General features: G+C 41.2%; 1 protein-coding gene across 1 annotated transcript in view; it reads left to right on the top strand.

The window, feature by feature from the left end:
• The window catches only part of cdh23 (cadherin-related 23), a 688,999-nt gene that overhangs the window by 201,137 nt on the left and 463,479 nt on the right, over nucleotides 1-24,383 (top strand). Inside the window, exons 4-6 of the mRNA XM_064931960.1 lie at nucleotides 6,556-6,698; nucleotides 10,510-10,557; nucleotides 16,097-16,189. Coding sequence (XP_064788032.1) covers nucleotides 6,556-6,698; nucleotides 10,510-10,557; nucleotides 16,097-16,189 — 284 coding nt within the window. The remainder of the gene's footprint in view (nucleotides 1-6,555; nucleotides 6,699-10,509; nucleotides 10,558-16,096; nucleotides 16,190-24,383) is intronic.

The following is a 24,383-nucleotide window of genomic DNA, read 5'->3' as shown; positions in this document are numbered from 1 at the left end:
GCACACACACACATCCCGAGGCCCATGCCCTGGACTCTGCCTACCCTGGATCCACCCTGACACATGTCCAGCATGTTGGATTAGCCAACCTGTCACTGCTCCACCCCTGGGTTTGATTAGCCATCCTGTCTGGTCCTCGGGATGCGTGTGGGAGAGAGAGAGAGTGAGAGAGAGAGAGAGTGAGTGTGTGTGTTGCTCTGGTCTGTGATGAATGAAGCCTCTGAACCGCTGCAGCTCTCCAATTAAAATCACTCTACCCTCCTAACCTCACTGTGTGTGTGTGTGTGTGTGAGTAAGTGTGTTTGTTTTATTTGTGTATGTGTTCTCTCTATGCGGCTATGTGGGCATGCTGTCTGTGTGCTGTGTGTAAATATTTACATGTTTCCTCCCTATGCCAGTGTTTGAAAGTCCAGGACTTGAAAAAGTTGTCGAATGTGTGTGTGTGTGTGTGTGTGTGTGTGTGTGTGTGTGTGTGTGTGTGTGTGTGTGTGTGTGTGTGTGTGTGTGTGTGTGTGTGTGTTTGCTTTAATAAAGCCTTTTTCAAACCTCTCCTCATAATTGAACAAAAGTTTGGAGATGTGTATTGATTGTTTTTGATTTGTTATATTAGAGAAATCAGTGTACAGTAGGAAGAGCCAATAAGTGTCTCTCCTTTCTGGGGAGGTTCCCATTGCTTGGAAGGCAGCCACAGTTTGTGTTTTATTTAAGGGGGGGTCAAGCTGATCCTAACTGTTATAGGCATATTTCTATTTTCCTTTATCAAAAGTGTTGGAAAAACTTGTCAATAATCAACTGACTGGCTTACTTTATGTCTATAGTATTATTTTGGGTGTGCAATCTGGTTTCCGCTCAGGTTATGGATGTGTCACTGCAATCTTAAAGGTTAAAGGTGATTCTAAGCAATATTGTGCTGCTATTTTTATTGAGTGGCCAAAGCTTTTGATACGGTAGACCATTCCAGGAGCATTGGTGTCTCTGAGGGGTCTTTGGCCTGGTTTGCTAATGACCTCTCTCAAAGAATGCAGTGTATAAAGTCAGAAAATCTGCTGTCTCAGCCACTGCCTGTCACCAAGGGAGTACCCCAAGGCTCAATCCTAGGTCACTCGCTCTTCTCAATTTACATCAACAACATAGCTCAGGCAGTAGGAAGCTCTCTTATCCATGTATATGCAGATGATACAGTCTTATACTCAGCTGGCCCCTCCCTGGATTTTGTGCTAAGTGCTCTACAACAAAGCTTTCTTTGTGTCCAAGAAGCTTTCTCGATCCATAACCTTTTTCTGAACACCTCCAAAACGAAGGTCATATGGCTTGGTAAGAAGAATGCCCCTCTTCCCACAGGTGTTATTACTACCTCTAAGGGTTTAGAGCTTGGGGTAGTCACCGCATACAAGTACTTGGGAGTATGGCTAGAAGGTGCACTGTCCTTTTCTCAGCACATATCAAAGCTGCAGGCTAAAGCTAAATCTAGACGCTGTTTCCTCTATCGTAATCGCTCCTCTTTCACCCCAGTTGCCAAACTAACCCTGATACAGATGACCATCCTACCCATGCTAGATTACGGGGACATAATGTGTAGATCAGCAGGTAAGGGTGTTCTCGAGCAGCTAGATGTTCTTTACCATTCGGCCATCAGATTTGCCACCAATGCTTCTCATAGGACACATCACTGCACTCTATACTCCTCTGTAAACTGGTCATCTCTGTACACCCGTCGCAAGACCCACTGTTTGATGCTTCTTTATAAAACCCTCTTAGGCCTCACTCCCCCCATCTGCGATATATACTCCAGCCCTCATCCTCCACATACAACACCCATTCTGCAAGTCACATTCTGTTAAAGGTCCCCAAAGAACACACACATCCCTGGGTCGCTCCTCGATCAGTTCGCTGCAGCTAGCGACTGGAACGAGCTGCAACAAACACTCAAACTGGACATTTTTATCTCAATCTCTTCATTCAAAGATTCAATCATGGACATTCTTACTGACAGTTGTGGCTGCTTTGTATGATGTATTGTTGTCTCTACCATCTTGATCTTTGTGCTGTTGACTGCCCAATAATGTTTGTATCATGTTTTTGTGCTGCTACCATGTTGTGTTGCTACCATGTTGCTGTCATGTTGTGTTGCTACCTTGTTATGTTGTTGTCTCTTTATGTAGTGTTGTGTCTCTCTTGTTGTGATGTGTGTTTTGTCCTATAGTTATATTGTATTTATTAGTTTAATCCCAGGCCCCTGTAAATGAGAATTTGTTCATAAATGACCTGCCTAGTTAAATAAAGGTTAAATAAAATAAAATTAAAACAGTATTTTCATGAACGCTATTGTACTGGTATGGAAAAAGTAACACAGCTTTACTGCCTTTTTTGTTTCTTCATATGGTAACATTGGGTACAAAATTCAGCGGTGTAAAGTACTTAAGTAAAAATACTTTAAAGTACTACTTAAGTAGTTTTTCATGTGTAGTTTGCTTTACTATTTATACTTTTTATACTATACATTTTTTTTACAACTTTTACTTCACTACATTCCAAAATAAAATGATGTACTTTTTACTCCATACATTTTCTCTGACACCCAAAAGTACTCGTTACATTTTGAATGCTTAGTAGGACAGAAAAATGGTCCAATTCACACACTTATCAAGAGAACATCCCTGGTAATCCTACTGCCTCTGATCTGGCGGACTCACTAAACACACATGTTTAATTTGTAAATTATATCTGAGTTTTGGTGTGTGCCACTGGCTATCCATACATTAAAATAACATGAACATTTTTCCGCCTAGTTTGCTTAATATAAGGAATTTTAAATAATTTATACTTCTACTTTTACTTTCAATACTTGCCTAGTCAACGCCATTTTACCTGCTGTTGTTGTGCTAGCCGATTAGCTGTTGTTGTCTCACCTACTGTTTAAGCTAGCTTTCCCAATTCAACACCTGTGATTACTGTATGCCTCGCTGTATGTCTCTCTCAAATGTCAATATGCCTTGTATACTGTTGTTCAGGTTAGTTATCATTGTTTTAGTTCACAATGGAGCGCCTAGTTCCACTCTTCATACCCCTGATACCTCCTTTGTCCCACCTCCCACACTTGTGGTGACCTCACCCATTACAACTAGCATGTCCAGAGATACAACCTCTCTCATCATCACCCAGTGCCTGGGCTTACCTCCGCTGTACCCGCACCCCACCATACCCCTGTCTGCGCATTATGCCCTGAATATATTCTACCATGCCCAGAAACCTGCTCCTCTTATTCTCTGGCCCCAATGCTCTAGGCGACCAGTTTTGATAGCCTTTAGCCGCACCCTCATACTACTCCTTCTCTGTTCCGCGGGTGATGTGGAGGTAAACCCAGGCCCTGCATGTCCCCAGACACCCTCATTTGTTGACTTCTGTGATCGAAAAAGCCTTGGTTTCATGCATGTCAACATCAGAAGCCTCCTCCCTAAGTTTGTTTTACTCACCGCTTTAGCACACTCTGCTAACCCTGATGTCCTTGCCGTGTCTGAGTCCTGGCTCAGGAAGGCCACCAAAAATTCTGAGATTTCCATACCCAACTATAACATCTTCCGTCAAGATAGAACTGCCAAAGGGGGAGGAGTTGCAGTCTACTGCAGAGATAGCCTGCAAAGTAATGTCATACTTTCCAGGTCCATACCCAAACAGTTCGAACTACTAATTCTGAAAATTACTCTCTCCAGAAATAAGTCGCTCACTGTTGCCGCCTGCTACCGACCCCCTCAGCTCCCAGCTGTGCCCTGGACAACATTTGTGAATTGATTGCCCCCATCTAGCTTCAGAGTTTGTTCTGTTAGGTGACCTAAACTGGGATATGCTTAACACCCCGGCAGTCCTACAATCTAAGCTAGATGCCCTCAATCTCACACAAATCATCAAGGAACCCACCAGGTACAACCCTAACTCTGTAAGCAAGGGCACCCTCATAGACGTCATCCTGGCCAACTGGCCCTCCAAATACACCTCCGCTGTCTTCAATCAGGATCTCAGCGACCACTGCCTCATTGCCTGTATCCGCTACGGAGCCGCAGTCAAACGACCACCCCTCATCACTGTCAAACGCTCCCTAAAACACTTCTGTGAGCAGGCCTTTCTAATCGACCTGGCCTTGATTTTTGGTTGGTGACATCGGGTCGGGGTGCCGTCGCCAAAGGAACCAGGGGTGCCTCAGCTAGCTCGTCGTGCTTCCACGCCTTAGCTGTCTCAAGAGGTCTTCTTGCCTCGGTGTGCTTTGTGGTGGGGGTACTGTCATACTTTTCCCCACTCCCCCTCTCTGGCGCTCGAGGGCACCAGGCTGCCCTTCATTACGCACACCTGTTCACCATCACTACGCGCAGTAGCGCTCATTGTACACACCTGGACTCCTTCCCTTTTGTTGATTGCCTCATCTACATTGGCTTGCGAAAGTATTCACCCCACTTGGCATTTTTCCTATTTTGTTGCCTTACAACCTGGAATTAAAATAGATTTTGGGGGGGGTTTGTATCACCACTCGTTAAGAGAAGACATTTCATAGCAGAGATACTTTTAAACGTTTATCCTTAAAGTTATTGTACATTGTATTCCACTTTTTAATTTATATAAAGGAATGAATCATATAAATTAGCAGAGATACTCGTTAAGAGAAATCCCTTAAGACTTTTCATAGCAGAGATACTTTTAAAATTAAAATTAATTATCCTACCTCTTTGAAGATGCAAAATACTTTTTATTGTGAAACAAACAAGAAATAAGACAAAAAAACTTGAGCGTGCATAACTATTCACACCCCCTCCCCCCAAAAAAAGTCAATACTTTGTAGAGCCACCATTTGCTGCAAGTCTCTTGAGGTATGTCTCTATAAGTTTGGCACATCGAGCCACTGTAATTTTTTTCCATTCTTCAAGGCAGAACTGCTCCAGCTCCTTCAAGTTGGATGGGTTCCGCTGTTGTACAGCAATCTTTATGTCATACCACAGATTCTCAATTGGATTGAGGTCTGTGCTTTGACTAGGCCATTCCAAGACATTTAAATGTTTCCCCTTACACCACTCGAGTGTTACTTTATCAGTATGCTTAGGTTCATGGTCCTGCTGGAAGGTGAACCTCTGTCCTAGTCTCAAATCTCTGGAAGACTGAAACCGTTTTCCCTCAAGAATTTCCCTGTATTTAGCGCCATCCATCATTCCTTCAATTCTGACCAGTTTCTCAGTCCCTGCCAATGAAAATCACCCTCACAGCATGATGCTGCCACCACCATGCTTCACTGGAGGATGGTGTTTTCGGGGCGATGAGAGGTGCTGGGTTTGCGCCAGACATAACGTTTTCCTTTATGGCCAAAAAGCTACATTTTAGTCTCATCTGACCAGAATAGCTTCTTCCATATGTTTGGGGAGTCTCCCACTTGCCTTTTGGCAAACACCAAATGTGTTTGCTTATTTTTTTATTAATCGTGGCTTTTTCTGGCCAATCTTCCGTAAAGGCCAGCTCTGTGGAGTGTACGGCTTAAAGTGGCCCTATGGTAGGATACTCCAATCTTCACTATGGAGCTTTGCAGCTCCTTCAGGTTTATCTTTAGACTCTTTGTTGTCTCTCTGATTAATGCCCTCCTTTCCTGGTCCATGAGTTTTGGTGGGCGGCCCTCTCTTGGCAGGTTTGTTGTGGTGCCATATTCTTTAAATTTTTTAATAATGGATTTGATGTTGCTCCGTATGATGTTCAACGTTTCTGATGTTTTTTTATAAGTCAACCCTGATCTGTACTTCTCCACAACTTTGTTCCTGGCCTGATTGGAGAGCTCCTTTGTCTTCATGGTGCCGCTTGCTTGGTGGTGCGCCTTGCATAGTGGTGTTGCAGAATCTGGGGCCTTTCAGAACAGGTGTATATATACTAGGATCATGTGACACTTAATAAAGTCCACCTGTGTGCATAATTACGTTACTAATTATGTGAATTGGTTACACCAGATATTTTTTAGGGGCTTCATAGCAAAGGGGGTGAATACATATGCATGCACTACTGTTCCATTTTATTTATTTATCTAATATTTTGATAAAAGTTATTTTTTTACTTTCACTTCACCAATTTGAACTATTTATGTTCATTACATGAAATCCAAATGAAATAAATTTAACTTACAGGTTGTAATGCAACAAAATAGGAAAAACACCAAGGGGGATGAATACTTTTGCAAGGCACTGTATAACTGTCTGCTCCCTCGTTTGTTCCCTGTGTCAGCATTCATGTCGTTAAGTGTCCGTTGATAATTAGATGTTCACTTCCTGTACCTGCTTCTCGTCTACCATCGTCGATCCTTAGTATTTTACTGGGTTGCTTTCACTTTTACTTGAGTCATTCTCTATTAAGGTATCTTTCCTTTTACTCAAGTATAACAATTAGTTACTTTTTCCACCACTGGCCGAAATGGCAACCTATTCACTATTTAGTGGGGAATAGGGTGCCAAATTGGGAATATGGTGCCATTTTGGACCAAAAAAAATGTCTTCCTTTGACTGACGTTCGACCAATGTTTCCCCCTGTGTATGTCAGGCACATCAGTGACCCAGCTAGAGGCTCTGGACCCAGAACAGGAGCCACTCATCTTTGGTGTCGTGGGAGAGGAGGCCATGAGGTACTTTGCCGTGGCGAGAGACACAGGAGTGGTGTGGCTACGACAGCCTCTGGACCGCGAGGTTAGAAGACACACACACACACACAGGCACTTGCACGTACACATGCAGGTATACACACACACACATTAATGAGAAGAACAAGAATGTCAGAAAAGGAGGGATGGAACAGAGAGAAGTGAGGCTTTGGAAGAGTGTAATGATGAATGTTACAGTGTTCCCGAGTGGCACAGTGGTCTAAGACACTGCATCTCAGTGCAAGAGGTTCATTGCACTGGTTCAAATCCAGGCTGCATCACATCCGGCTGTGATTGAGAGACCGATAGGGCGGTGCACAATTGGCCCAGCGCCGTCTGGGTTTAACTGGGATAGGCTGTCATTGCAACTAAGAATTTGTGCTTAAACTGACTTGCCTAGTTAAATAAAGGTTAAATTAATTTAAAAAATAAGACCAAGAACAACTTGGAAGAAGACAAATAAAAGAGAAAGAGAAATAAGTGTATTTGTATGGGAATTGGCAAGAATGGGGTTTTAGAAAATCTTTACAAACACATCATCACATTTCAATTAAATAAACTGTATTCACATGCATGAATGCACAAGCTCACACACAAAGGTTATTATATTAAACTAAAATTCAAATTAAAACAGATTATGAAAAAAACTATTTTAGTAAACTGAAATAAAATAATTAACAAATATGTTTTAAAAAACATTTCTATTCTATTCAGAATAGAAACAATTATCTTTTACTCCAAAACTAACTAAAATAAAATAAAAAAACATAATGAATGTTCAGTTTTAGTTAGCTTTGTTAACTGTGGGCAAAAATCGAGTGGGGTTTGCAATGGGGTTTTAAAACTTTGGGGGGGATTTCAAGCTACAGAATCTGGCGGTGTTTCAAATAGGCCTATCTTTTATATGTCTCAAATAGATCTAGCTTGTGCATCACTATTACTAGTAATCACTACCTAACAGGGAAACAACTGTCTAGGTAGTAAACTTCATTCTTCTTACATGTACTACTAAAGTTAAAATGCATTGGATTGGTGTAAACATGGGCTATTACTTTTAGGCCGTGACTGCGTATCGGACTTTTCACCACATGTTTCTTTCCGCACATGTGCAGAAGCTTCGGGATCATTGGTATGGAGAAAACAAGGTCCGAGAAAAGTCAGATCCGCAGCCACTCCATTCCTTTTAAATTAGGTCATTTTGGGTTTTACTTTATAATTGAAACCTAACCTGACCTATGACATGACCCGCGACCCGGTTTCTTCACGTATCGCGTTGACAAAAACAAACATCACTCTGGTAAAAAGAAGTGCGGGATTGTATGCCTTATGATTAACGAGTCGTGGTGTGATCATAACAACAAACAGGAACTCAAGTCAGTTTGTTCAGCTGACCTAGAATTCCTGACAATCAAATGCAGACTGCATTATCTACCAAGAGAATTCTCTTCAATTATAATCACAGCCGTGTATATCTCCACCCAAGCAGATACCTTGAAAGAACGTCATTGGACTCTATGTAAACTGGAAACCATATATCCCGAGGCTACATTTATTGTAGCTGGGGATTTTATCAAGGTTAATCTGAAAACAAGGCTCCCTACATTTTATCAGCATATCGAATGTGCGATCCAGGCTGGCACAATTCTGGATCATTGCTACTCTAACTTCCACGACGCATACAAAGCCCTCCCTCGCCCTCCTTTCGGCAAATCTGACCATGACTCCATTTAGTTTCTCACAGCCTATAGACAGAAACTAAAACAGGATACGCCCGTGCTCAGGTCTGTCCAAAGCTGGTCCGACCAATCTGATTCCACTCTTCAAGATTGCTTCGATCACGTGGTCTGGGATATGTTCCCGATAGCATCGGACAACAACATTGATGTATACGCTGATTCGATGAGCGAGTTTATTAGCAAGTGCATAAGTGATAATGTACCAATGGTGACTATTAAAACCTTCCCCAACCAGAAACTGTGGATTGATGGCAGAATTCGTGCAAAACTGAAAGCGCGGACCACTGCTTTTAATCATGGCAAGGCGAATGGAAACATGACCAATTACAAACACTGTAGCTATTCCCTCCGCAAGGCAATCAAACAAGCTGAGCGTCAGTATAGAGACAAAGTAGAGTCACAATTCAGCGGCTCAGACACGAGATGTACAGTATGTGACAGGGTGTACAGTCAATCATGGATTACATAAAGAAAACCAGCCCCGTCGCAGACGTGTATATCGTGTATAGACGTGTATATACACTGTGTGTTTGTGGGTGATTATTCCTGTCTATGTGTTTGCAACAGATAGGGCTGTTTAGGTTTTCTCACGTTTATTGTTTTGTTAGTTTATTCATGTATAGTTTTCTTTATTAATTTATTTAGTTTTCATGAATAGAAACCACGCTGTATTTTGGTCCGCCTCTCCTTCAACTCAAGAAAACCGTTACATGGACACTGTGCTGTCTAACCTCCAAATGAGCTTCAATGCCATACAACACTCCTTCCCTTGGCCTCCAACTGCTCTTAAACGCTAGTAAAACCAAATGCATGCTTTTCAACCGTTCGCTGCCTGCACCCGCACGCCCGACTAGCATCACCACCCTGGATGGTTCCGACCTAGAATATGTGGACATCTATAAGTACCTAGGTGTCTGGCTAGACTGTAAACTCTCCTTCCAGACTCATATCAAACATCTCCAATCTAAAATCAAATCTAGAGTCAGCTTTCTATTCCGCAACAAAGCCTCCTTCACTCACGCTGCCAAACGTACCCTAGTAAAACTGACTATCCTACCGATCCTCGAATTCGGCGATGTCATCTACAAAATAGCTTCCAATACTCTACTCTGCAAACTGGATGCAGTTCATCACAGTGCCATCCGTTTTGTTACTAAAGCACCTTATACCACCCACCACTGCGACCTGTATGCTCTAGTCGGCTGGCCCTCGCCACATATTCGTCGCCAGACCCACTGGCTCCAGGTCATCTACAAGTCCATGCTAGGTAAAGCTCCGCCTTATCTCAGTTCACTGGTCACGATGGCAACACCCACCTGTAGCACGTGCTGCAGCAGGTGTATCTCACTGATCATCCCTAAAGCCAACACCTCATTTGGCCGCCTTTCGTTCCAGTTCTCTGCTGCCTGTGACTGGAACGAATTGCAAAAATCGCTGAAGTTGGAGACTTTTATCTCCCTCACCAACTTCAAACATCTGCTATCTGAGCAGCTAACCAATCGCTGCAGCTGTACATTGTCTACCGGTAAATAGCCCACCCAATTCACCGACCTCATCCCCATACTGTTTATATATATTTACTTTTCTGCTCTTCTGCACACCAGTATCTCTACCTGTACATGACCATCTGATCATTTATCACTCCAGTGTTAATCTGCAAAATTGTAATTATTCGCCTACCTCCTCATGCCTTTTGCACACAATGTATATAGACTCTCTTTTTTTCTACTGTGTTATTGACTTGTTAATTGTTTACTCCATGTGTAACTCTGTGTTGTCTGTTCACACTGCTATGCTTTATCTTGGCCAGGTTGCAGTTGCAAATGAGAACTTGTTCTCAACTAGCCTACCTGGTTAAATAAAGGTGAAATAAAAATAAATACGAATAAATAGTCAGATCTAGAGGCGCAAGCATTTCACTACACTCACATTAACATCTGCTAACCATGTGTAAGTGACCAATAAAAGTATGTATTTCAAATAAAAAAATATATGAAAATATAAAAACACAAAAATACAATAACCTTGACACACACCTTCCCTCCCCACACTCCCTCCCTCCTTCCCTCACATACTCTATGAAGGGTTATGCTGACTTGTCTCTCTCTCCATCTCTTCCAGACCAAGTCGGAGATGCAGGTGGAGTTCTCTGTGAGTGACAGCCAAGGGGTAAGAGTCAAACCTACACTATGATCAATGCTGTGACATGATGTATCACATCCTGTCTGTCAAGCAGCTCACACACTGTATATACAACTCCTGACTAACTCTCCTTACAGTTATTTACTCTGACACCTTTCTCACACGTAACATTCTAATGCTAAAGCACACTGACATTTCAACCTGCACAACCGTATAGGTCATGGTAAAGACAGTACACTTGTTACGTGCACAGATAGGGGTCTACCTGTGCCCGAGCACCTGTCCCTTTGCCCTCCCTCTTACCAGGTGCTCTTTTGGGTGGTGGTATATATATTTTATTGTATACAGTTTTGTTGTTGTTGTTCTGAACCCACTGTCCCCAAGTCGTCATGACGTCATCAAGTTCGCCCACCCCTACCCCATCTGTTGGTCTGCTGGGTCCACAACTCACATGCACCAGGTTGTGCCTTTTTCCCAGTTTGCCCTGTATGAATTGCATGCGCAAATCTGGTCCCCGGTTGAGTGTGTGTAGCAAGCTTCCAAGTTTAAATATCAACAGTGCTGCCACAGCAGCATAACTTTTGATGAACACTAGATAACACTTACATCACCATCAATATTTGGTATGTTTGCCTGCACAGCAGCACTTTATAATGTATTTACTTATAGAATTTACTTATTTTACTTATAGCCGAGAGAAGGGTGCTGGAGGTGTTGCAGAAACGCTGATAAATTGAAATAAATTTGCAAGTTATATAATTACTGCTGTTTGTTCAGAAATAAATTACATTTTTCAGAATAGCTTACTAAACCATGAGTGGACCTATAATTTAGTCACAGAGGATCAATATCTTCTTTAAAAAAATTGCCTGTCTGTGTACTGTGTGTAGCCTAATAACAAGGTATAGCCTGCAGTTGGGAAATCTGTCAGTGAACAGCATGCAGACTAAACAGGCCTTTCACAATATTTAAAATACATTCGCGGGATAACACAGGTTGGAAAGCAAATGGTTCCTGCTGAAAAGTGAAGACTAATCTTTCTGCTATCGGCTGCAAAAATATTTTAGCAACTTCCAAACAGGCCTATTGAGAGAGGCTTTTGGCACGAGCCAGCGAGTGAGCTGCACATCATTGGGTGAGTCAGTGAACTAGAAAGATTTTTTAGTGCTTTCCTTCTCATACTGTCAATAGGTGTGTCTCCACACACTTAAGCCGAGGCTATTGATGGATTCAAGACATGGGCGTTTTTAATGTTCTCAGATTCTCATTTTGTCAGTGTCAAAGTAGCCTGTCATTTTGATCATCTGTGCAGTATTTAAAAATATTCTGCCAAAGTCTCCAGTCATGTAAAATTATGTAGATTGCATGTAATGTGTTCATAAAAGGACACGTTTTTCAGGGACACTAGGATATTAAATATGTGTGCAACTTCTGTAAGCACCGCTACTCTACTGCTCTATGCCACAGCGATGATATGCATGCAATCCTTTATTATAAAGGTTTTAAAGAACCTCTTGTGTTCCGGTACCTAAAAGCTCCACAGGTCACTCCCCCTTTCCACTCACCACTCATGATTTACAAATTAAGCAATGAACACAGGTAGTCTAGACTCGTTATAAGCACCATTTTCTAAAGAATCCACACAAGCCACTGTCCAGCTAGCCATATATCATGAGTTAGAAGATTATGAGTATTAGGCTATATTATGAAGTTATTATTTAAGAGCATTGAAGATAAATCACATTCAGTAAAAAATGTGTTGAGGTAGCTAACTAGCAGATTAACATCAAGCACCATTTGCACCATTTGTGAACTGATTGCCTCCCATCTATCTTCAGAGCTTGTGCTGCTAGGTCACCTAAACTGGAACATGCTTAACACCCCAGCCATCCTACAATCTAAGCTTGATGCCCTCAATCTCACACAAATTATCAATGAACCTACCAGGTACAATCCCAAAGCCGTAAACACGGGCACCCTCATATAGATATCATCCTAACCAACTTGCCCTCTAAATACACCTCTGCTGTTTTCAACCAAGATCTCAGCGATCACTGCCTCATTGCCTGCATCCGTAATGGGTCAGCGGTCAAACGACCCCCACTCATCACTGTCAAATGCTCCCTGAAACACTTCAGCGAGCAGGCCTTTCTATTTGACCTGGCCCGGGTATCCTGGAAGGATATTGATCTCATCCCATCAGTAGAGGATGCCTGGTTATTCTTTTTTATTTAGAATTTGACCTAGAATATGTGGACATCTATAAGTACCTAGGTGTCTGGCTAGACTGTAAACTCTCCTTCCAGACTCATATCAAATATCTCCAATCTAAAATCAAATCTAGAGTCGGCTTCCTATTTCGCAACAAAGCCTCCTTCACTCACGCCGCCAAACTTACCCTTGTAAAACTGACCATCCTACCGATCCTCGACTTCGGCGATGTCATTTACAAAATAATCTCCAATACCCTACTCAATAAATTGGATGCAGTCTATCACAGTGCCATCCGTTTTGTCACCAAAGCCCCATATACTACCCATCAATGCGACCTGTACGCTCTCGTTGGCTGGCCCTCGCTTCATACTCGTCGCCAAACCCACTGGCTCCAGGTCATCTACAAGACCCTGCTAGGTAAAGTCCCTTCTTATCTCAGCTCGCTGGTCACCATAGCAGCACCAGGGAGCAGCTCACAGACTACTGCACCTGCACATAGCCCATCTATAATTTAGCCCAAACAACTACCTCTCCCCCTACTGTATTTATTTATTTATTTATTTATTTTGCTCCTTTGTACCCCATTATTTCTATCTCTACTTTGCACTTTTTTCCACCTCAAATCTACCATTCGAGTGTTTTACTTGCTATACTGTATCACATTGTATATAGACATATTTTTCTACTGTATTATTGACTGTATGTTTGTTTTACTCCATGTGTAACTGTGTTGTTGTATGTGTCGAACTACTTTGCTTTATCTTGGCCAGGTCGCAATTGTAAATGATAACTTGTTCTCAACTTGCCCACCTGGTTAAATAAAGGTGAAATAAATAAAGAAGCATGAACATCAATGATCAAATCAAATCAAAGTTCATGTGTACACCTGTTGTATTTAGTGCACGTGAGAAATTAACTTTGATTTGATTTGATCATTGATGTTACAAGAACAAGTTCTCAACTTACAGTGAAATGCTTACAGACTCTAACCAATAGTGCAAAAAAAGGTATTAGGTGAACAATAGGTAGTTAAAGAAATAAAACAACAGTAAAAAGACAGGCTATATACAGTAGCGAGGCTATAGAACTAGCTACATACAGACACCGGTTGTCAGGCTGATTGAGGTAGTATGTACATGTAGATATGGTTAAAGTGACTATGCATATACAGTATGATGAATAGAGAGTAGCAGTAGAGTAAAATAGGGGTTGGCGGGTGGTGGGTGGCGGGACACAATGCAGATAGCCCGGTTAGCCAATGTGCGGTAGCACTGGTTGGTCGGCCCAATTGAGGTAGTATGTACATGAATGTATAGTTAAAATGACTATGCATATATGATAAGCAGAGAGTAGCAGCAGTGTAAAACGAGGGGTTGGAGGGGCACACAATGCAAATAGTCTGGGTAGCCATTTGTTTACTTGTTCAGGAATCTTATGTCTTGGGGGTAAAAACTGTTGAGAAGCCTTTTTGTCCTAGACTTGGCACTCTGGTACCGCTTGCCATGCGGTATTAGAGAGATCAGTCTATGACTGGGGTGGCTGGGGTCTTTGAGAACTTTTAGAGCCTTCCTCTGACACGCCTGGTGTAGAGGTTCTGGCAGCTTAGCCCCAGTAATGTACTGGGCAGTACGCACTACCCTCTGTAGGCTGAGCAATTGCCATACCAGGCAGTGATACTCTCGATGTTGCAGCTGTAGAACCTTATGAGGAGCTCAGGACCCATGCCAAATCTTTTTAGTTTTCTAAGGGGAAATAGGCTTTGTCGTGCCCTCTTCACGACTGGCTTGGTGTGTTTAGACAATTCCAGTTTGTTTTTGATGTGGACACCAAGAAACCTGAAGCTCTCAACGTGCTCCACTACAGCCCCGTCGATGAGAATGGGTGGCATGCTCGGTCCTCCATCATCTCCTTAGTCTTGGTTACGTTGAGGGATAGGTTGTTATTCTGGCACCACACAGCCAGGTATGTGACCTCCTCCCTATAGGCTGTCTCATCGTTTTCGGTGATCAGGCCTACCACTGTTGTGTCGTCGGCAAACTTAATGATGGGGTTGGAGTCATGCCTGGCCATGCGGTCGTGGGTGAGCAGGGTGTACAGGAGGGGACTGAGCATGCACCCCTGTGGTGCTCCAGTGTTGAGGATCAGCGTGGCAGATGTGTTGCTATCTACCCTCACCACCTGGGGGCGGCCCATCAGGAAGTCCAGGATCCAATTGCAGAGGGAGGTGTTTAGTCGCAGGATCCTTAACTTTGTGATGAGCTGGGTACTATGGTGTTGAACGCTGAGCTGTAGTCAATGGATAGCATTCTCACATAAGAGTTCATTTTGTCCAGGTGGGAAAGGGCAGTGTGGATTGCAATAGAGATTGCATTATTTTTGGATCTGTTTGGGTGGTATGCAAATTGGAGTGTGTCTAGGGTTTCTGGGATAATGGTGTTGAAGTGAGCCAACCTTTCAAAGCACTTCATGGTTACGGACGTGAGTGCTACGGGTCTGTAGTCATTTAGGCAGGTTGCCTTTGTGTTCTTGGTGGTCTGTTTGAAACATGTTGGTATTACAGACTCAGTCAAGGACATTTTAAAAATGTCAGTGAAGACACCTGCCAGTTGGTCAGCACACATGCCCGGAGCACACGTCCTGGTAATCCGTCTTGCACGGCAGCCTTGTATATGTTGACCTTTTTAAAGGTCTTACTCACGTCGGCTACAGAGAGCGTGATCACACAGTCATCCGGAACAGCTGATGCTCTCATGCATGCCTCAGTGTTGCTTGCCTCAAAGCGAGCATAGAATTGATTAAGCTCGTCTGGTAGAGCTTTGTGCGCATCTCTGTAGGTGGAGTACAGGTGATCTAGAATTTTTTTGACATGTTGATGGAAATTTGGTAGAACTGATTTAAGTTTCCCTGCATTAAAGTCTCCGGCCACTAGGAGCGCCGCCTCTGGGTGAGTGGTTTCCTGTTGGCTTATTTCCTTATACAGTTGAGTGCGGTCTTAGTGCCCGCATCTGTCTGTGGTGGTAAATAAACAGCCACGAAAGTATAGCCGAAAACTCTCTAGAGAAGTAGTGTGGCCTGCAATTTATCACAATATACTCTACTTCAGGGGAGCAAAATATTGCTTACAATTTGTGATGTGTTGGGGAAATAAATAGGCAAATAGAAAACAGCATCTAAAAAGAAATTGCTTCAGATGCAGTCTGTATGTTTGAAGATCTTTTATTTTTAGGGGGAGGCCCTGCTGTGCATAGTGTATGTACTGTGTGTGTGTGTGTGGGGGGGGGGGGGGTCTGTATTTCTCCTTGCCTGTGTGTGTTTGTGTAATAACAAATCAGTACCTCTTGTGCCTTCGCAGGTGGTCAAAGACACAGTAAATATCCAGATAGGAGACGTGAATGACAACTCCCCAACTTTCCATGGCCAGCTGTACACAGTACACATCGCAGAGGTAGGCTACAGTCATGTACAGGATGTGTGTGTTGTAGTGTGTCTGTGTGTTCGTGTTTGTGTGTATGTCACTTCAATATCCCTATTGTGCCACGAGATGTTTTATAAATTTTTTAAAGATACTTTTGATGTTTTCTTGTGTAATTGGAGATGGAAGGGAGTTCCATGCGATCATGAATTTGTTTTTGACTTGGGGACTGTGATGAGACCCCTGATGGCATGTCTTGTGTATGGATATGTGAACTGTATGTTATTTGACTATGTGTAAAATCTGGAATTTGTATCACAGTACGTTATAAAAATAGTTTTCCCACTTTACTAGCGAAATAGTCATTGACATTTTTGTCAATATCAAAACATTTTGTTATAAATAACTCATAATCTTGATGGAAATGAATTGGGTTTTCTGCCCATGATACCATTTAACGTACTCCAAAGTATTTTTTCATTGTGTTTTATGTCATTTACCTTGGTTTGGCAATGTAATTTCTTGTTATTTTTGTTAAGTTTATTCACAACCTTTCTAAATATACAGTATGTCAATCGATTAGCTGAGCAGCCTGACTTGTTTGCCTCCACTTTTGTATAATTTATTTTTAATTCATCATCAATCCAGGAGGCTCTAACAGTTTTCACAGTTAATTTCATTACAGGTTCATGCTTGTCAACAATTGACATGAATAATTTTATGAACACTCTCAGAGGTGCATCTGGGTTCAGTTCCTCATACACATCAGACCAACATGCATTTTCTACATCCTCAACAAAAGAATCACGAGAAAACGTTTTGTATGATCTCTTATCATTTACTTTAGGAACTGCCGTTGATACTTTGGCTCTCCCTATTATTACCACAATGTTATGGTCACTACAGCCATTGGGAACTGATGATTCTTCGGAGCAAAGCTCTGTAGCATTAGTGAAGATATGATCAATACAAGTGGATGTCACAGATCCAACACTATCGGTATGCACTGTAGTTGGTTGAGTGATGACGTGGGTCATGTTCCAGCCATTCGTCACAGTTAGAAGCTTCCTCTTGAGAGGACAGCTAGTTGCTAACCAGTCAATGTTCAGGTCACCCAGAAAATAGACCTCTCTGTTAACATCACACACACACACTATCAAGCTTTACACACATTTTATTAAAGTACTGACTGTTAGCCTATTGTAGCAACCCAAAAGAAGAGGCTTTAGATGAGGCAGGTGAACTTGCAACCACAACACTTGATCTATGATCTTCTCTAAGCATTACAGTGATATGGCTCTGAACATATACAACAACACCTCCCCCATAGGCATTTGTGTCTTTTCTTTAGACATTATATCCCTGGATTGTTACTGCTGTATCCTCAAAGGAATTATCTAATTGAGTTTCAGAGATTGACAGTTTATCTGTATTTGTTAAAGATCCCATTAACAAACTTGTTTGATATATGTTTTAACCACTCCTATTTAAATGGTAGATTACCGGAAACTCAACAAGAAGGTCTGATTTAATTATTACTGAAACAGGATACAAGTGGTGTACATAAAGATCCAGTCCATTGAAAAAATTGGATGCCCCTTACACTTCGGTGTTGTGATGCAAAAATTCTAGCAAAATGTATAGCGCATAGAATTAATATTTTTTGATAAAGTACGACTGAAGTTTATATATAAATGCCTGGAACATTTCCATTTTGGACAATCTCTTATAAAATGGGTTAACGTGATGGATAATAACCTTAGGCGTAAAATGGTAAATAATGGCTAGTTGTCAAAAGGAGTAAAACAAGGTTGTCCACTATGTATTGAAATGTTAGCTATTAAAATACAGACCCAACAATAATTTCAAACGGTTAGAAATCCAGGGCTTAAAAACAAAGGTGTCATTGTACACTGATGACTCATCTTTTATTTTAAATCCACAATCATAGAGTATCTAGATACTTTTTCTAACCTCTCTGGATTACAACCAAATTATGATAAGTATTACATATTGGATCACTAAAAAATAAAACTTTTACATTACCGTGTAGTTTACCAATACAATTGTCTGATGGTGATTTGGACATATTCTATATACATATTACAAAATACATAAATGATCTCACGCCAATACATTTTTATAGAATGTTAGCAAAAATCACCCCGATTAACTCTTTAGTCATATCCCAGTTTACCAATTTGCTTATGGTCTTGCCTATACCTAGGAAACAGTTATTTAAAATGTACGAGAAAAAAGTATTCCATTTTTTTTGGAATGGCAAGCCAGACAAAATTAAGCAGGCCTATTTATACAATGACTATGAATTTCTGAGGGCATAAATTCTGAAATATTAAACATTAGACTTCTCACTAAAAGCTTCAGTCATACAAAAGTTTAACTTAAATCTGAACTGCTTCTCTAGCAAATTAATAAGAATGTCTCACCCCATGTTCAAGAATGGCCTTTTCCCTTTTATTCAGATTACAATGTTGCACTTTCGGTTATTTCAAAAGGAAATAATCTCCCAAATATCACTATTAAAAAAATAAAACATAGAAAGTTGGTTGCAATTTCAATTTAATCCACCAAAAATAATACAACTAATACTGTTGTTAAATTCAAATATACTAATAGATTTAAAAAAAAAATAGATATAAAAAATTGGAATAAAAACATGCTATAATCTTTCTAAATTAAATCATAAATAGGACTAGTGGAGTTATCTCACATGCAGCTATCAAAATATTTGGAAATGTCTGCTCTACCCACAATTACAATTAACTAATTCCAGCATTACTGCAAAAATTGAAGAGGCAAGTGGATGGTAAAAAGTAGGGCATTTTTCTGTTGGCCCTTCATTGAAGACCCTAATTGGTTAAAGAAATTGTAACAAGTAAAAAAGAATACCAGTTTCATTTAACCCTTGTGTAGTCTTAACATTCTGTATTCTCCCTTTGTCCTAAGGCTCAAAAATGACCCGCCTTCATTAAACCCCTAAAATAAAGGAGCTTAATTGAATTTTAACCCCAAAGCTATTTTGCATGAAGAAACAACCTGCCATTCATCACAAACTTTGTAATATCTGGTATTTCCCTCTTCACAGTGCAGAAAGACATTTAATCAGTGGACACCACTCGTTTCTAGTAGAACACACCTGTCATAATTTTTTTATTTACTAAAGTGAAGTTAATTATTATTATTATTATTATTGCTAAAGGTACTGCATAGGTGTATTTTTTTTTGCAAGAGATAGCACTTGCATAGCCTAAGAAAGTAGCAGAAATGTGCAGAAAGTTGTTTTGAATGTATTTTATTAGAGTGAAACAATAACAGTCTTGAATTTTTTGGCAACATAGTGATATATTCTTATATATTGTACAATGAAGATTTCAACTACAAAATTATAGTATTATCCCATTTTTTAATCATTGCTCCCACCCACAAGGTGTACCAACAACATTAAATACAAATAAAATAAGATAATAGATACAAAACAAAACCGTGAAGAACATAAATCAATCAACTCTAATTAGCACATGTAGGACAGTATGAAAATGTGTGTGCATGGACTTTGCAGATGTATTTCTCACATGTGCAGCACATTGTATTGTATCTCCTCCTCTTGCCTGTCCCAACTGCAGCCTCAGGTGGATCAGGACACGATTCAGCCCCCTAAAAAGCTTTCACAAGAGCTGCAGAGGCTGCTGTGCGGGGGATGCAGTCCCTTCTTTGAATGTGTGGGGTTACAAGTGCCTGTCCCAGCCGCTCCAGGAACACTGTCCTCTTGTTCCGCTTATCAGGCATCCAGGCAGGGTTGATCTTGTTCCATATCACAAAGGCATTGTATGAGGACACATCAAAGATGTTATGGAAGATGATCAAAGGCCAGCAGGCAGTCATCATCCTGCATCTGCAAGCTCCAATCACCTTGTCCAGGTTGTCCATGCCTCCTTTGTTGTGGTTGTAGTCCAGGATGATGCTGGCTTCCTGTCCTCACGATCACTGATATCAGCTGTTTTGTGCAGTGTTCTCAGGAGGACCAAATTCTTGTTTATCTTTGGGAGGTAAGAAACTAGAGTGGTGGTGGGGGTGAAGGCAAATGAGAAGTCGTCTCTCCACCTTGTTGCGAGGAGTGCAGGGGGGAGCTCAGGCTTGTTCTTTCTAACTGTGCCAACCATGGTGATCTTCATTTTTCAGGAGCTGTGTGTGTGTGTGTGTGTGTGTGTGTGTGTGTGTGTGTGTGTGTGTGTGTGTGTGTGTGTCTTTGTGTCTTTGTGTGTTTGTGTGTGTGTGTGTGTGTGTGTGTGTGTGTGTGTGTGTGTGTGTGTGTGTGTGTGTGTGTGTGTGTGTGTGTGTGTGTGTGTGTGTGTGTGTGTGTGTGTGTGTGTGTGTGTGTCTTTGTGTGTGTGTATCTTTGTGTTTTTTGTGGAGTGTAAATGATTTTATAACTCCGGGTCAAAGCTGACCTTAAGACAATCGTTTTACCCTGGTGGTGTACAGTTTTCATGTAAATATGAACAAAGGCAATGTTTCAGTTTTTGTTGGTGTCACGCTAGGAAAAGTCATCAAATTTCAAGTTGGAAAAATATAAATTATGGGGTTTTCCCTGCTGTGGAACATAGTGGCGGGTCATTGGCATTCTCTCAACCAGCATCATGAGATAGTCACCTGGAATGCATTTCAAATAACAGGTGTGCCTTGATAAAAGTTAAATTGTGAGATTTCTTTCCTTCTTAATGTGTTGGAGCCAATCAGTTGTGTTGTGACAATGTAGGGGTGGTATGCAGAAGATTTGGTAAAATACCAAGTCCATGGTATGGCAAGAACAGCTCGAATAAGCAAAGGCAAAGGGTGTCTACTTTGAAGAATCTCAAATATAAAATATATTTAGATTTGTTAAACACTTTTTTTGGTTACAACATAATTCCATATGTGTTATTTCATAGCTTTGATGTCTTCACTATTATTCTACAATGTAGAAAATAGTAAAAATAAAGAAAAACTCTTGAATGAGTAGGTGTGTCGAAACTTTTGACTGGTACTATATATATATATATAAATATATATATATATATATATGGAGCTACAATCTATCTGCAATATTAAAGCTGATCTACCCCTCAATGTTATCCCATGCCACCAATGTTATCCAATGTTATCAAGTTATTCATTTCATGAACCTTATTTCTAAGGCAACATATACTAATATTGGCTATTCTTAGCCCTTCCCTGTGTAGCTTATCTGAGATAGGCATAATGTGGAGACAAAAAAAATAGGACACTTGTTGGTGTGTGTTTGTGATATTGGGCTGAAGCTACTGTGTCGGAAGCTTGGCTCTCTTGCTCCTCCCAGTCTTTTGGGAGGGAGGGTGAACAATGAACTTGTTGTGGCAGATGTAAGCGATGTCCCCACATTCTCTGGCAGCTTAATAGCTCGGATAAGTTATTTCCGCCTCTGGCACACAGCTTCAGAGAACTCCTCGTTGAGGAAGATGTTGGTTCCTCTCAAGTTCTTGGCTCTCTCCAGAACAGCCATCTTTGAACCTTAGTAACTTGACCACTATTGGCCTGGGTCTGTCACCTGGGATGGTTACAGGTTTTTGCAACCTTTGGGCACGCCCCACCTCAATGTTCCTTTGATCCATCTGAAGCTTTTCGGTGATCGTTTTTCTCATTTTATCCTTTGTCCAGGTCTCATGTGGAGACTCTCGTATACCATCCACAACAATGTTATTCCTCATGGATTGTCCTTCCAGATAGCCTGTTTTCCCAGTCATGTGTGATAATGATTCACAGACAGTGCCAATTTTGTGTGGAATTGTTTATTGTCATCTTGCTGCAAGTCTCTTTCAGGACGTCCACCTCTCCCTGGAAGAACTGCAAACTGGTCTTAGGGTATTGGACCTCTCTGGTCAGATCATCCATTATTTTGTTTGTTGAGTCCACCAGTATTTGGACAAAGCTCTTGAAGCTCTTTTCCTGTTGCTGTAACAATTGCTTTTAGACATGTTTTTGTTGATTTTAAAGATCACGCACCTCTGATAGTGAAACACTGTCCTCTCCATTACTTCCACCTTCTTTAACTTTGGGAGCCATGATGGTAACAACGTAGGCTAACGCTGGTACTTCACGCAAACCAAACCAGCACAGCTCACATGGCCAACAGCAACAAACAGCAGAGATTTAAACAGCCACCATCCGCGGTCACAGCCACAATCGCTTTGTTTCCTTTGAATTGGGGTCTGTTTGAATAGTGTAAAAAACATGAAAGTGGACTAATTCCATGGATAGCGAACAGAAGATCATAGGTTTGAAACTCATTGATGCCGTATCACAATAAACAATAAATGTGTTTGCATTCATTTCTGTGTCCTCTCTGTTTGGAGTAAAACAAATCTAAATCAAAATAAGCTCGCAGTGTTATGAAAAGTCTTATTCAAAAACTTACAAAAACTTTGCATTTCATTATTAGAGGGTTAAGAAAACTTTCAATAATAACCATGAGAAAATGTTCACAAGATTTAGAGAATGTTCTCAGAATGTTATTTAATTACCTTCAAATAACTTAGAATTTCCGTTCTCAGAGTGTTAATAAAACCAACCAGGACATGTTTAAAGGAACTCGAGTAAAACATTCTCAAACTGCAACTTAAAAGCAAATATTCCTAGAACAGTCAGAACAGTTTGGATTTGTTCTCAGAATGTTTAAACAAATTCAATTTTAATGGTCAGAAGATGTAGGGAAAGAACTGGTTTGGGAATCATCGTCTTTCTCATATTTGGAGAAAGTCAACTTGCCTTCCAAACAGAACAACTCTTCATGTGGAGTGCTGTCCTAAATCTCTACCCTACAGCTTGGCTTTCTCTCTCTGTCTACTACCTCCACCAACTCTCTTCCACCTTTTTTCTATCTCTCTCCTCTCTTTCTATCCTTGCCTTCCTCTCCCATTTTCAGTTGCTCTCTTCCCCCTCTCCATCTTTCTCTCTCTCGCTTTCTCCCTCTATCCCTCTTCTTTGCCCTCTCCCCAATCTAATCCTTGATATTAAGTAATTGCCAGAGTGGAGTAAAGTGTTGGAGTGTGGAACTTCAAACAGAGGCTAAAATCTATCTCAGCGCGCACATATATTGTGTTGTGTTTATATTGAGTGCATAGCCTACCCCCAGTCCTCTCCAAATCTTCAAAGCCGCTGGGATTTTTCTCCTCTTCAATCCATAAAGTCCAGCAAATAAATTCAGAGAAATAGGAGACTGTTTAGCCTGCCCTGTTTACCTCCTCCTATGAGTGGAGTGAAGGGTTCTCTCAGGGTTCTACCAGGGTTCTCTCTGGGTTATGTTACAGTTACAGTATATCAGCATATATCATGGTTCTCTCAGGGTTCCAGTTACTAAGAGCTGCCAATGTCAACTGTTCATTTAAACTTTAACCCTATGCAATTACACATTCAAATAGATATAGACCTTAAGGGCAGGGATGTTATCATTCCTGTAAATATAGCATAGTTTTATTTTGATAATACAAAAGACCAGTCAGGTTGAATTGGCTGAAATTGTGTTTCTGAAATGCTGTTATTTCAAGATAAACCATGGTAAATGCCTGTTTACTAAAGTATCACTACTTATAGAACAGGGAACGGATTGAGTCACAACACCCTCACTGCCTTATCTTCCTTAAGGCAGTGAGGGTGTTGTGACTCAATCCGTTCCCTGTCCTATCCTGTTTCCTCCACTCCGTCCCTTCTCTCCTTCCTCCCTCTCATCATCTTCCGCCTTCGACAACTTTTTGTCCCCCGCATTTTTATGGTCTCCGTCTGTGACCTCTGGTGACCACGGGCAAAGCAAACTTTGCAACATCACTCCATCAACCTGTCACTCACCGGACATGCCACAGTAACCAGTCAATCACAGATTACGGCTTTAATTAACAACTCTGAGACAACAAACTAGTTCCTGAAATTGACTGCAGAGAAAAATAGACAAGGGGAGGGACAGAGAAAGAGATAGGGAAAGTAACATGGAAAAGAGTGGAAAGAGATGGTAGACAGGGAGTGAAAAAGATAGACAGAAATGTGTTATGTGTGAGAGACAGACGGAGAGAAACAATAACAATGTAAGGAGTGGGAAAGAGATGGAAGAGAGGGAGTGGGAAAGTGAGATCAAACAGGAATACAGAGAGAGAGAAAAGGGAAACAGCTAAATGACATGACAATATGAATAAAGGAAGAA

This window comes from Oncorhynchus masou, chromosome 23, assembly GCF_036934945.1.
Source record: "Oncorhynchus masou masou isolate Uvic2021 chromosome 23, UVic_Omas_1.1, whole genome shotgun sequence".
NCBI lineage: Eukaryota > Metazoa > Chordata > Actinopteri > Salmoniformes > Salmonidae > Oncorhynchus > Oncorhynchus masou.
The sequence above is the reverse complement of the archived record's forward strand: the minus strand, read 5'-3'. Positions and strand labels throughout refer to the sequence as shown.